At 44.8% G+C, this 12,865-nt stretch overlaps 1 protein-coding gene across 3 annotated transcripts in view; it reads right to left on the reverse strand.

The window, feature by feature from the left end:
- The window catches only part of LOC137438536 (unconventional myosin-XVI), a 367,125-nt gene that overhangs the window by 292,405 nt on the left and 61,855 nt on the right, over positions 1-12,865 (reverse strand). For all 3 annotated transcript variants that reach the window (XM_068133664.2, XM_068133663.2, XM_068133662.2), the window contains exons 8-13: positions 10,107-10,182; positions 2,729-2,885; positions 1,744-1,897; positions 1,377-1,487; positions 945-1,010; positions 91-218 (exon numbers count right to left, since the gene is read on the reverse strand). In XM_068133664.2, coding sequence (XP_067989765.2) covers positions 91-218; positions 945-1,010; positions 1,377-1,487; positions 1,744-1,897; positions 2,729-2,885; positions 10,107-10,182 — 692 coding nt within the window. The remainder of the gene's footprint in view (positions 1-90; positions 219-944; positions 1,011-1,376; positions 1,488-1,743; positions 1,898-2,728; positions 2,886-10,106; positions 10,183-12,865) is intronic.

Genomic DNA, 12,865 nt, shown 5'->3' on the forward strand with positions numbered 1-12,865 from the left:
ATCTACTATACGTCATATAATCTACGAGGGATACATATGAACATAGGGGCTTGGAAGCTGTAAAATAACGTCATAAACCCATGAACAAACCTTACGACAAAGACCTGTGGCCGTTGGTCCCTCCGCATCATGTGGTAAGCTCGCTCAGCGCAGGCAAACACGTGTGGAGACAATGTGGACCAAAACTTCCCCGACTCGCTGTGGTAGAGGTGAGAAATCTGTAGTTTGCATTGACAGAAAGAAAAAAAAGTGTGACAGTGAATGAGCAGGATACTGTTATTCCAACGACAATGGTCAGGTACGATGAAACACCTGGCTCGCTATTGGTAATGTATATCAAATTGTGTGTGCATGAGGTTCCGTTTTACATCAGGTGTGTTAAATTACTCTTCTCGAGTAACGTGTTCCAGGAAGATGCGCCCAGTAGGATTTATTATAACAACTCCGTGTTTAGGCCTCATGTGAGATTGTTGCTTATACACTGCCTGGGTTTTCCCCGGGAGCTATTGAGTAATATGCTTTGTGAAGATCGTATGTTGTTGTCAACAACACATATTTAATTATTAGATCAGTATTTCATTCCATTTCCCTGGGAAACACCGGGTACTTCAACCAGTTAGAAATAAAACACAAAGGACCCCAAATGTGAAAGGCTCTCGGTGAATGCACTTTGAATCGTATCCGGTTCCTCCGCCATGTTTGTTTGTGCAAAGTTGAACGATTCTGTTCATTGTTCGTTTTGATCAAATTTCCCACAATGGCGTCGGCAGTTGATGCTGCTCAAATTTATATGTGAGTGTTTGAACTATGAGTATTTACATGAGATATTTCAAAATACAAGGCCATAGTGAACTTCCAATGCAGGTTCTCCAATAATGTAATGAAAGAAAACATCCATGTTGGCAACCATTGTATTTAAAGGGAACATTGATCTTTGCGCTTACCACGGCAGAGTAGATTGGTAGTTGTCTGAAGGGATTAAGAACGAGCAGGATTTCTCCAATGTAGGTCTGATGGACAATAGGGACGGGTTAACAATGAATGTGAGATGACTGTGACGACCAATCACCGCGCCTGTTACTGCTCACATGACTATTGTGTGTTTTAGAGTTAAAAAATAAAAAACAGTGATGTAAAATGTGATAGCGTGGAGCACGGTGACACGTGGAGTAGCACAGTGTAGTGGAGCATGATGTGGTTGAGCACGATGTGGAATCATGTGTAGTGTAGTGTAGTGTAGTATGGCGTCATGTGGTGTGGTATGGTGCAGCAAAGTGTCATTAAATTATGGTACAATAAATGGAGTGTTATTGACCTGATGGATATTCCGATAAAAACCGGTATGACAAAGCATTGAACGGTATTGAGGAACACACATATATTTGATCACGTTGAAACCTCTTCTGCAGCTCGTAACAAACAAATTTCTCGGTGAGTTCTGTGAGAGAAGCAAGATCATCACTTGGGGATGGAGGCTTCAGTCGAACCTGTGGAGAGAAAGTCGTGTTGTTGCCTACGTCATTCCTTCCTACTTCCAATCACCAGCATCATTCCCATCATCTACCCCAACCCATCTGTACTTCCCATCTCAAACGTGTCTGCAAGATTCCTTTTCCATTTTAAATTTGCTCTTTCAGTTCAATCTCAGCTCGTCATGCCCACCAGACCCGCACGTCGCCCATACGTCATCATTTCTCCCTCACTCGTTTCCAAATGGTTTTTGACCCCGACCCACTCACTTACCTGCTCAATGGGGAAGTTGCCATTGGAGTGCGACGCAGAGTTGCGTTTATCTTCATCCCGAGCTCCACGCTCCCTTGTGGTGCGAATATCTCCAAACATCCAAGTTCGTTCCCCCTGCCGGTCCAGCCAGCCCATGGGTGGAGCTAAAGGATGTCTGACATTCATGATAGCAATGGTCTTTACATTTCAGGTGCTCATTTCATTTTAAGGTTGGGAATTTTGTTCATTTATCGAGTGGTTAGAATGTCATATAGTACCATTTAATACATCATCATCATCACAACTCAATTAAGAGCAAGAAAGAGCAATCAGAGATTGCAAACCCTCGCCAGGATGTATTTTCAGTGGTTTTTAAGGCTTTTGTGTTAAAACAAATATGGCGGCCGAAACACGTGACCGATGACGTCATCATTATTATTTTTTCTCCACCAATTTATTCCTAGATTATGCTCAAGAAATTTCATCTTGATTGGATGAAGTTTTGTACTTGTCGAATTATGACGTCATAATGGAGGCACCTATGACATCATCATTAACATATTTTATTCCCCATGGGGAGTTCTTTACAATGAGCCATGTCTCAATTTTTTACTATTCAGCACTTTCGGAGATATAGAGGTGCAAAGTTTTTCGGTTTTTCGAAGATGGCGGCTAAACCACGTGTCCTATGACGTCATAATTATCATTTTAAAAATCTACAGGTGGAGTTTCACCTATGGTGAAAATTTCCTGTCAATTGGACCAACGGTTGCAGAGAAAATCACATTTATTCTGTGCGGACAAACAGACAGACAAACAAACCGACAAACGGACTCAAATGCAATACCCGAGACTGGCGAGGGTAACAAGACCCTGATACGTCGATGCATTGAACGGCTTCCACACATTGTACTGACGACATGTTAACCTTCTTTCATCATGTTTGCTCATTTATCTCCGAGAAGCTTTCGACGCCATGTCCGTGCAGTGCTTTGTAAGTAATCACCTCTTGGCAGGTACAAACTCATCATGCAGGATCTGCTCATAAGGCTGGTCTTCTGCAACTGTTGCTACTTTGCCCGTTCCAGTCTCAGTCCAACGCTTCGCCCAATCCGCTGCACCTTGCCAAATAACATCTTGGATGAACATGGAGCTTGCCAGGTCTGCCAGAATGCAAGGTCAATGTTTTAAAATATGTTGCACTTTGCAGGGTTCTTACTCGGCTCGGCCTTAGTGTTACAATTCATGCAAATCCAAGTATAAAATATTGTCGACAGGAATTTAAAGAAATGTCAACAATGAGAACTAGACAAAAGTCAATGTCGCGCCATCGCCAATCCCCACGCTTCCCACCTATAGCAATGTTGAAAGATGGAAAAAGTTACACCAGGAATGACTCGATATCAAATTTTGGGTAAAAATATTTTTTTAACCAATTTTGACCCATGTGACCTCAAGTCCACACCACCTGGGTCATGAACCAGGGGTCAAATCCAAGAAATCGTTACATATTTCATGCGTCCCCCCAATGTTGATTGTATGTACAAAGTTTCATGAAAATGTTTTGATCAAATAACCGACCAAATACAGCACTGGGCATGAGGAGGAACCCAAATAGACAAAGATCGAGTCATCAGGAGGAACCTGGATAGGATTCGGGTTTCGACTGCTTCTTTCCTACCCTCAAACCCATCCATGTGCAGCTCAATGAACCTTACAGAAACGATGAGAAATCCCCATCCTGCCCCACCATAGACACAGAAAAATTAAGAAATAAATGGGAGATGTAGGACAAGAAGAAACCACGTACACCAACAGAAAACACACACACACACACACACACACACTCACAAACACACACACACACACACACACACTCACTCACAAACACACACACACACACAAACACACACACACACACACACACACACTCACAAACACACACACACACAAACACACACACACACACACAAACACACACACACACACACACACACACACACACATACATTTTTAAAGCATGGGTGGGGATAATAACATGACATCACACGGTGTTCAGCATTACCAACGACCCCCCAAAAAGGTCAGAACATACAAACAAACAACAACATGCATTTTAAGGCCATTTTCCCTGCTAGAGAGGGGGTTAGCCTTGCGGTCCCCATGACAATCTTCTCCATTTTGCCCTATTTTCTGCATCTCTCCTTGTTTAACCCCCTTGCCCGCATTTCTTCTTCGACCATCTTTAGCCAAGTCTTTCTCGGTCTTCCCCGTCCTCTACTTCCTTCTACATTCATTTCCATCACTCTTCTCAACAAGTCACTTTCATCCTTCCTCAACACATGACCAAACCACCTCAACATGTTTCTCTTCACAGCATCAATCACAGCAAAAAGGTCAGAACATCCCCCAGCTTATTTCCCAAAACCTCTTCACTCCAAAACGTTTAATTCATCGAGCCTCCTCTTGTAACTACATCTCCATTTTCCTCCGTGTCTTCAACCAAAGCTTAAAAAACACAGAGATATTGTCATTTGCTCCAATGTTTCTGTCTGTCTGTCTGCCTGCCTGGTGTTGGCTTAGCGGTTAGGGTGCGGCTTGGGATCCCAGGTTCGTTGGCTGAGCGGTTAGGGTGCCAGCTTGGGATCCTCGGATCCTGGGTTCGTTGACTTAGCGGTTAGGGTGCCGGCTTGGGATCCCAGGATCCTGGGTTCGTTGGCTTAGCGGTTAGGGTGCTGGCTTGGGATCCCAGGATCCTGGGTTCGTTGGCTTAGCGGTTAGGGTGCGGCTTGGGATCCTAGGATCCTGGGTTCGTTGGCTTAGCGGTTAGGGTGCCGGCTTGGGATCCTAGGATCCTGGGTTCGTTGGCTTAGCGGTTAGGGTGCCGGCTTGGGATCCCAGGATTCTGGGTTCGTTGGCTTAGCGGTTAGGGTGCGGCTTGGGATCCTAGGATCCTGGGTTCGTTGGCTTAGCGGTTAGGGTGCCGGCTTGGGATCCCAGGATTCTGGGTTCGTTGGCTTAGCGGTTAGGGTGCCGGCTTGGGATCCCAGGATCCTGGGTTCGTTGGCTTAGCGGTTAGGGTGCCGGCTTGGGATCCCAGGATCCTGGGTTCGTTGGCTTAGCGGTTAGGGTGCGGCTTGGGATCCCAGGATTCTGGGTTCGTTGGCTTAGCGGTTAGGGTGCGGCTTGGGATCCTAGGATCCTGGGTTCGTTGGCTTAGCGGTTAGGGTGCCGGCTTGGGATCCCAGGATTCTGGGTTCGTTGGCTTAGCGGTTAGGGTGCCGGCTTGGGATCCCAGGATCCTGGGTTCGTTGGCTTAGCGGTTAGGGTGCCGGCTTGGGATCCCAGGATTCTGGGTTCGTTGGCTTAGCGGTTAGGGTGCGGCTTGGGATCCTAGGATCCTGGGTTCGAATCCCGGTTGATCGATGAATTAACACCAGGGGGGTTGATTCAGCACGTCATCCTTCCGAGGTCGGCAAATTGAGTACCAGTTCACTGGTAATTCCTTGCGTGTCGCAAGAGGTGACTAACAGGGTTGGTGGTAGGAAGGGCATACGGCCATAAAAGCATTGCTTCAAAAAGGAGACCATGGTGCCCGAAAAAAGGCCAACCCCCGCTCTGCAGGGAAAAATGGCCTCTATAGGCGGTTCCTTTTTTTTCCCCTTCAACCAAAACCATTATTACCACCCCACCCATGGTGTCTGTCGGCATATATCCAGATTGGGAATCCTGAGACGTCCATTTTGTAAAGGTTGTATGGACACAACAATAAATTCCCCTTCACATCCATCCATGATGTCAAACCCATTCCGTGTCAGTACCCAGCCCCCCTTCCCCACTTCCCCCCCTCCCCAATCTGCTTCCTCATCATCCCATCCTGTCTCTGCCTCCCCCTTGACCCACCCCCTCGCAGCTTCTCCTTCGACCTGCCCCCACTAGTCTAAAGCCTCGCCCTCAGGGTTTCTCCCCCACCCCTCCACCTCTCAATTCCCCCCACATCCCTCCAGGCTTTGCCCCCGCCAAGTTCCTCCTCCCCCACCTAGCACCCCCCAGCTTTGCCCAGCCCCACACCCCTCAAGCTTCACCCCAGTCCCACACCCCTCCAGCTTCACTCCAGCCCCATACCTCCTCCAGCTTTACCCCAGCCCCACACCCCTCAAGCTTCGCCCAAGCCCCACACCCCTCCACCTCTCAATTCCCCCCACATCCCTCCCGGCTTTGCCCCCGCCCAGTTCCTCCTCCCCCACTTAGCACCCCCCAGCTTTGCCCAGTGCCGTACCTCCTCCAGCTTTACCCCAGCCCCACACCCCTCCAGCTTCACCCCAGCCCCACACCCCCCACCCCCCAGCTTCACCCCAGCACCGTACCTCCCCCAGCTTTGCCCAGCCCCACACCCCTCCAGCTTCACCCCAGCCACGCACCCTTGCAGCTTCACCCCAGCCCCGCACACCTCCAGCTTCACCCCAGCCCCGCACACCTCCAGCTTCACCCCAGCCCCACACCCCTCAAGCTTCACCCCAGCCCCTCACCCCTCCAGCTTTACCCCAGCCACGCACCCCTCAAGCTTCACCCCAGCCCCACACCCCTCCAGCTTCACCCCAGCGCCATACCTCCTCCAGCTTTAGCCCAGCCCAACACCCCTCCAGCTTCACCCCAACCCCACACCCCTCCAGATTCACCCCAGCAACACACCCCTCCAGCTTCACCCCAGGGCCACAGCCTCCCCCAACTTCGCCCCAGTCCCATGTCCTCCCCCAGCTTTTCTTTTCCCCAGCACTGCACTCTCCCAGCACCCCCGCCCCACACCCTATCCTTGCTCCTTTCCACATTCATACGCCCTACCAGCAGCTCCTCCTCCCCTGTCCCTATCTGTATGGACTTCAAACATCCAAGGCCTCCACTCCAACCTGACAGATCTCTCAATCCAGGCTGTTGCTGATAAACCGGATATCATTTTGTTGAACAGAACCATCCTCCCTCAGGACGTCCCTGACTCTTTAATGTCTCTCCCTGGCTATTGTCTCCTCCGATTTGATAGACATGAACCGTCCTGGAGGTGCAGTCACACTATACATCAACAACTCCATTTCTCACTCTCCATGTTCTGCTCTTTTACCTCCCAAACCCCAAGGGAACCTATGGCTGCGACATTCCCTCCTCTCCCACCTCATGTTTGTCTGTGTGTTGAACCATCCTCCCAACAGTGAGGACTCCATCTGCATCTCTTTCAGAATATGTGAGCAAACTTTTAACCACTCATCCAAACTCTCTCTCTCTTCCTCATATGTGGTGATTTCAATTGTCACCACGCAACGTGGCTGGGTGTTGGTACCTGTCTCACCAGCCATGGTACTTCTGCAAAGGACTTCTGTGACTATGGGACTGTCTCGATCCGTGAACTTGCCACACAGGTTTTGTCAATGAAAAATCCTCCCTTCTCGACTTGGTGATGACTAACTTCCCTGCCAATGTATCATGCTCTTCCTCTGGGCCAATTGGTTCATCTGATCATGTGCTTGTGGAAGTCAACATCTCTCTGGCCATTTTCAGAGAACAGGCTGGAAGCCAAAAAGGAAAGGCTGATGGGTCGAAGCATGCAAGACAGGTGTTACAAACAGAGTGGAGAGGAGGAGGGACAGAAACAGAGAGTTAGACAGAGCACTGACTGGGAGAGTAGCAGGAGAAGAGGCTTCTCTCAGATGGGTCAAAGGTTAGAGAAGGCTCGACAGAGTGGGGTTATTAATCAGTCAGACAACCTTGGGTTGGAAGCGATCCAGAATACTGATGATTGATAGAGACATGGGAGCGGTATTCCATCACCAATCTGTCTTGGGATTTGTAGAGGCTGAGAACCTGATGGGAGTTGAAGTATTTGTGGGCTCTGAAGGGGAAACCATGGTTTTTGAGGAGTGAGGCTGCCAGGAAAGAATGCTGGAGATGGTGACACCGTGCATCTTAATGGAGGAGGACTGCTGGAGTTGACAGCTGGACATGAGAAGAGGATGGGTGGTTGTGTTGCTCTTGCTGGATATGAGGAGGGTTTTAGTCTTGGACTGATTGAGGAAGACAATGTTGTCGGAGCCCCATTGGAGGATGAGACAGAGATCACGACTGGTGGAGGAAACAGAGGCAATCACCAGCAAGGGATTGGGAGAAGGTGCACTGGGATTTAAAACTTGTAGAGGAGTGGAGCGTGAAGTTGTAAGCGAAAGAATGGACAGGGTTGTTTGTAGCTGTGATGAGGTCATTGCTGAAAATAAGAAAACGAGGGAGGGCGAGACGACAGAACCTTGAGGGACATCAGAGTTAATGTGGTGGTGGTGGTGGTCTGAGAGGGCACCATCAACACAGGTACAGATAGATCAGCCAGCAAGGAAACAGGAAAACCTGGACGGAGTTCTGCATCGGTGGAAAAATAAGGACAATTTCAATCAAATATTGGGAGACGACTCATGAGTAACAAGGCCAAATGACGTTTCGGACATGAGCCCTTCTGCAAAGCAAGAAGAGATGTCTTTATGGCCAAAACGTCGCTTTGCCTTCTTTCTCGGGGCGGTTATCTTACCTCTCAATATTTGGTTGAGAAGATGAATTGCCTTCAAACTCTACAGTCAACCAATGGTGCAGCAAAATAAATAAATATGCCAATTAGTGGACATCACACATGCACTAACAACTACAAACATCGGAAACATTCAATTCAAACATTACAAAGAACAGGATTTAAATTTCCAAACCACAACACTTGCTTGTGGAAACATCAAAAGCATGCAAGGCGCAAGAATAAGCATGCAAGGTCATGAAAACGTTTTAAACGTCACAAAACAAAATGGCGAATGCAAATCTGAGTGAGTCAAAGGACAAGTTTCATGAACCTGGTCGTCCATTATCAAATCATTCCTCCCTGGATTTGTTTTATCCTCCCATACAAGTACGTTTTCTACAGCAAAGATGCACCAACATTTAAAATTGAAGACTTACTAAGGCTTTTGAGTTGCGATTTCTCGGATTCATGTACTGAGAAGGATTGTAAACAAAAGACCGAGTATAAAGAGAAAAAACAAACACAGATACATTCAAAGTACACAGCCCCCATGCCAAATAAATAAATAACATCCTCCAGCACGCCACATTGCCAGGGCGTCTTCGGGGCACGGCGATATGCCGCCGTGCAGCACATGGAGATGGTATTAGGAGGGAGAGGTGTACAATAATTGATAAATTAACTGTGTAATTAAAATAAATAAATAATAATCGTAAAATAACAAATTTTTTAATCAATAGGCTAATAGCTTAATTTATTAAATAATTAATCGATTAATTGATTAATCAATAAATCAAAAATACCCTTTACAGCCAAATGGCCATTGGCATGTCCAAAAACCTGGTCATTGTCATGTCCAAATATCAGCTTCCTAGCTCAAAAGATGCCTGAAATATTGCCCAGATGAGAAAGGAAATATACAGTACAAGTACTTAAAAGGCCACAGACACAGAAAATCATGTTTGGTTTAATTAATAGATATTGCTTCACTTAACACTTAATCGTCCTTTTTTTTGAATAAATATCACTCGATTGGCCCCCGCCACCCAAAAAACGGCGATTCGATTGCTCATGTGACTGGCTACGTCATCGAGGGAATTTTTGTTGCTGCTGGTAGTTTTTATCTGGTAGTGGAGTCCCGCCCCTAAAATCGTGATGTTCATTCATGATGTCACCTGTGTGATGTAATCGAGGGAAAGGTTTCTCAGCACGCAATGATAACTGCCTGACCAAGAATCTTCTGATAGTCAAAATCATTATTAAAAACTACCAGCAGCAACAAAAATTCCCTCGATGACGTAGCCAGTCACATGAGCAATCAAATCGCCGTTTTTGGGTGGCGGGGGCCAATCGAGTGATTTTTTTTTTTTTTAAAGGACGATTAAGTGTTAAGTGAAGCAATATCTATTAATTAAACCAAACATGATTTTCTGTGTCTGTGGCCCTTTAATTAATCAATAATAATTAAGTAACTAATCAATTAATTGATTAATCAAAAAACAAAAAATTCTGTTTTTGCCAAAGCATGTGCTCACTATTGTGCCCAAATTTCAGCTTCCTAGCTCAAAGGATGGCTGAGATATCGCCCGGACAACCAAGAAAAAGAAAAGAAACCGGAGTGAAAACCGAGTACTCCCTTTCAGCGCACGTCATCACCGGGCCCCCTTTGGCACCCGGCGATGACGTCATGCAGTGCCTGGAGATGGAATAGGAAAGGAGCGGTGTACAAAAAGTTACAAGTATAATGGTAAAGGAGCAACATTTTGGAAGTAAATTACATGCTGGTTGTTGGGATGTAGAGTGTATAAAACAGACAAACTTGTACAGATGAGATGCTTACCTGATGGCGACTGCTGTTTGTGGTTAGACACGTTTGGGTTGGCTCCATGACGGAGCAACAGCTGTGCTGTTTGAGCCTCCACAAAGGAATTGGGAGAAAAGGGAGGGGTAGGTGTGGGGGAAGCCGGAAGGGGCAAAGGGGTTGTGGGAGAGTGAGGGTGTTAGATGGTAAAATGCAAGAGTTAAATCTCATACCATGGGAGGAACTATCTTCTGATTGAATCACTTAGCTAAGAACTAGCAGGATAGCATAGAGCCCTAGATGCACGCACACCCACCTCTGAGCCATCTACCCAGCCTGTGTTCGAATCTCAGCGCACCTACCAACTGCCATCCTGGTTTATCGCACGCACGGCGAGGCATACAGATAAACATATATACATATAGATAAACAAACAGTTAAACAAACATAAAAACAAACATAAAAACAAGCATATAAGCAAATAGATGAACAGATAAACAAACAACCAGATAAACAACCAGGTAAACAACCAGATAAACAAATTGATAAACAGATAAATAAAAACAGAGATAAACAAGCAGATAAACAAACATAGTAAACGGCAAACAGACACAGAAAAATAGATAAACAAACAGATAAACAAACAGATAAACAAACCGATAAACAAACAGATAAACAAACCGATAAACAAACAGATAAACAAACAGATAAACAACCCGATAAACAAACAGATAAACAAGCAGATAAACAAACAAACAGATAAACACAGATAAACATGGAATTATTGGTCATGGAATGAAATGTCATGGAATTATTGGTCATGTCATGGAATTAATGGTCATGTCATGGAATTATTGGTCATTTCATGGAATTATTTGTCATGTCATGGAATTATTGGTCATGTCATGGAATTAATGGTCATGTCATGGAATTAATGGTCATGTCATGGAATTATTGGTCATGTCATGGAATTATTGGTCATGTCATGGATTTATTGGTCATGTCGTGGAATTATTGGTCATGTCGTGGAATTATTGGTCATGTCATGGAATTATTGGTCATGTCATGGAATTATTGGTCATGTCATGGAATTATTGGTCATGTCATGGAATTATTGGTCATGCTATGGATTTATTGGTCATGTCGTGGATTTATTGGTCACGTCGTGGAATTTATTGGTCATGTCATGGAATTATTGGTCATGTCATGGAATTATTGGTCATGTCATGGAATTATTGGTCATGTCATGGAATTATTGGTCATGTCATGGAATTAATGGTCATGTCATGGAATTATTGGTCATGTCATGGAATTATTGGTCATGTCGTGGATTTATTGGTCATGTCGTGGAATTATTGGTCATGTCGTGGAATTATTGGTCATGTCATGGAATTATTGGTCATGTCATGGAATTATTGGTCATGTCATGGAATTATTGGTCATGTCATGGAATTATTGGTCATGCTATGGATTTATTGGTCATGTCGTGGATTTATTGGTCACGTCGTGGAATTTATTGGTCATGTCATGGAATTATTGGTCATGTCATGGAATTATTGGTCATGTCATGGAATTATTGGTCATGTCATGGAATTATTGGTCATGCTATGGATTTATTGGTCATGTCGTGAAATTATTGGTCATGTCATGGAATTATTGGTCACGTCATGGAATTATTGGTCATGTCATTGATTTAGTGGTCATGTCATGGATTTAGTGGTCATGTTGTGGATTTAGTGGTCATGTCATGGATTTATTGGTTATGACTTATGACATTGATTTAGTGGTCAGCTCATGGATTTAGTGGTCATGTTGTGGATTTAGTGGTCATGTCATGAATTTATTGGTCATGTCATTGATTTAGTGGTCATGTCATGGATTTATTGGTTACGTCATGGATTTATTGGTTATGTCATGGATTTATTGGTTATGTCATGGATTTATTGGTTACGTCATGGATTTATTGGTTACGTCATGGATTTATTGGTTATGTCATGGATTTATTGGTTACGTCATGGATTTATTGGTTACGTCATGGATTTATTGGTTACGTCATGGATTTATTGGTTACGTCATGGATTTAGTGGTCATGTCATGGATTTAGTGGTCATGTTGTGGATTTAGTGGTCATGTCATGGATTTGTTGGTTACGTCATGGATTTATTAGTTACGTCATGGATTTAGTGGTCATGTTGTGGATTTAGTGGTCATGTTGTGGATTTAGTGGGCATGTCATGGATTTATTGGTTATGTCATTGACTTCGTGGTCATGTCATGGATTTAGTGGTCATGTTGTGGATTTAGTGGTCATGTCATGGATTTATTGGTTATGTCATGGATTTATTGGTTACGTCATGGATTTATTGGTTACGTCATGGATTTATTGGTTACGTCATGGATTTATTGGTTACGTCATGGATTTATTGGTTACGTCATGGATTTATTGGTTACGTCATGGATTTATTGGTTACGTCATGGATTTAGTGGTCATGTCATGGATTTCGTGGTCATGTTGTGGATTTAGTGGTCATGTCATGGATTTGTTGGTTATGTCATGGATTTATTAGTTACGTCATGGATTTATTGGTTACGTCATGGATTTATTGGTTACGTCATGGATTTATTGGTTACGTCATGGATTTAGTGGTCATGTTGTGGATTTAGTGGTCATGTTGTGGATTTAGTGGGCATGCCATGGATTTATTGGTTATGTCATTGATTTCGTGGTCATGTCATGGATTTATTGGTCATGTCATTGATTTAGTGGTCATGTCATTGATTTAGTGGTCATGTTGTGG

This window comes from Myxine glutinosa, chromosome 13 (assembly GCF_964187855.1).
Source record: "Myxine glutinosa chromosome 13, kmMyxGlut1.1, whole genome shotgun sequence".
Classification (NCBI taxonomy): Eukaryota; Metazoa; Chordata; class Myxini; order Myxiniformes; family Myxinidae; genus Myxine; species Myxine glutinosa.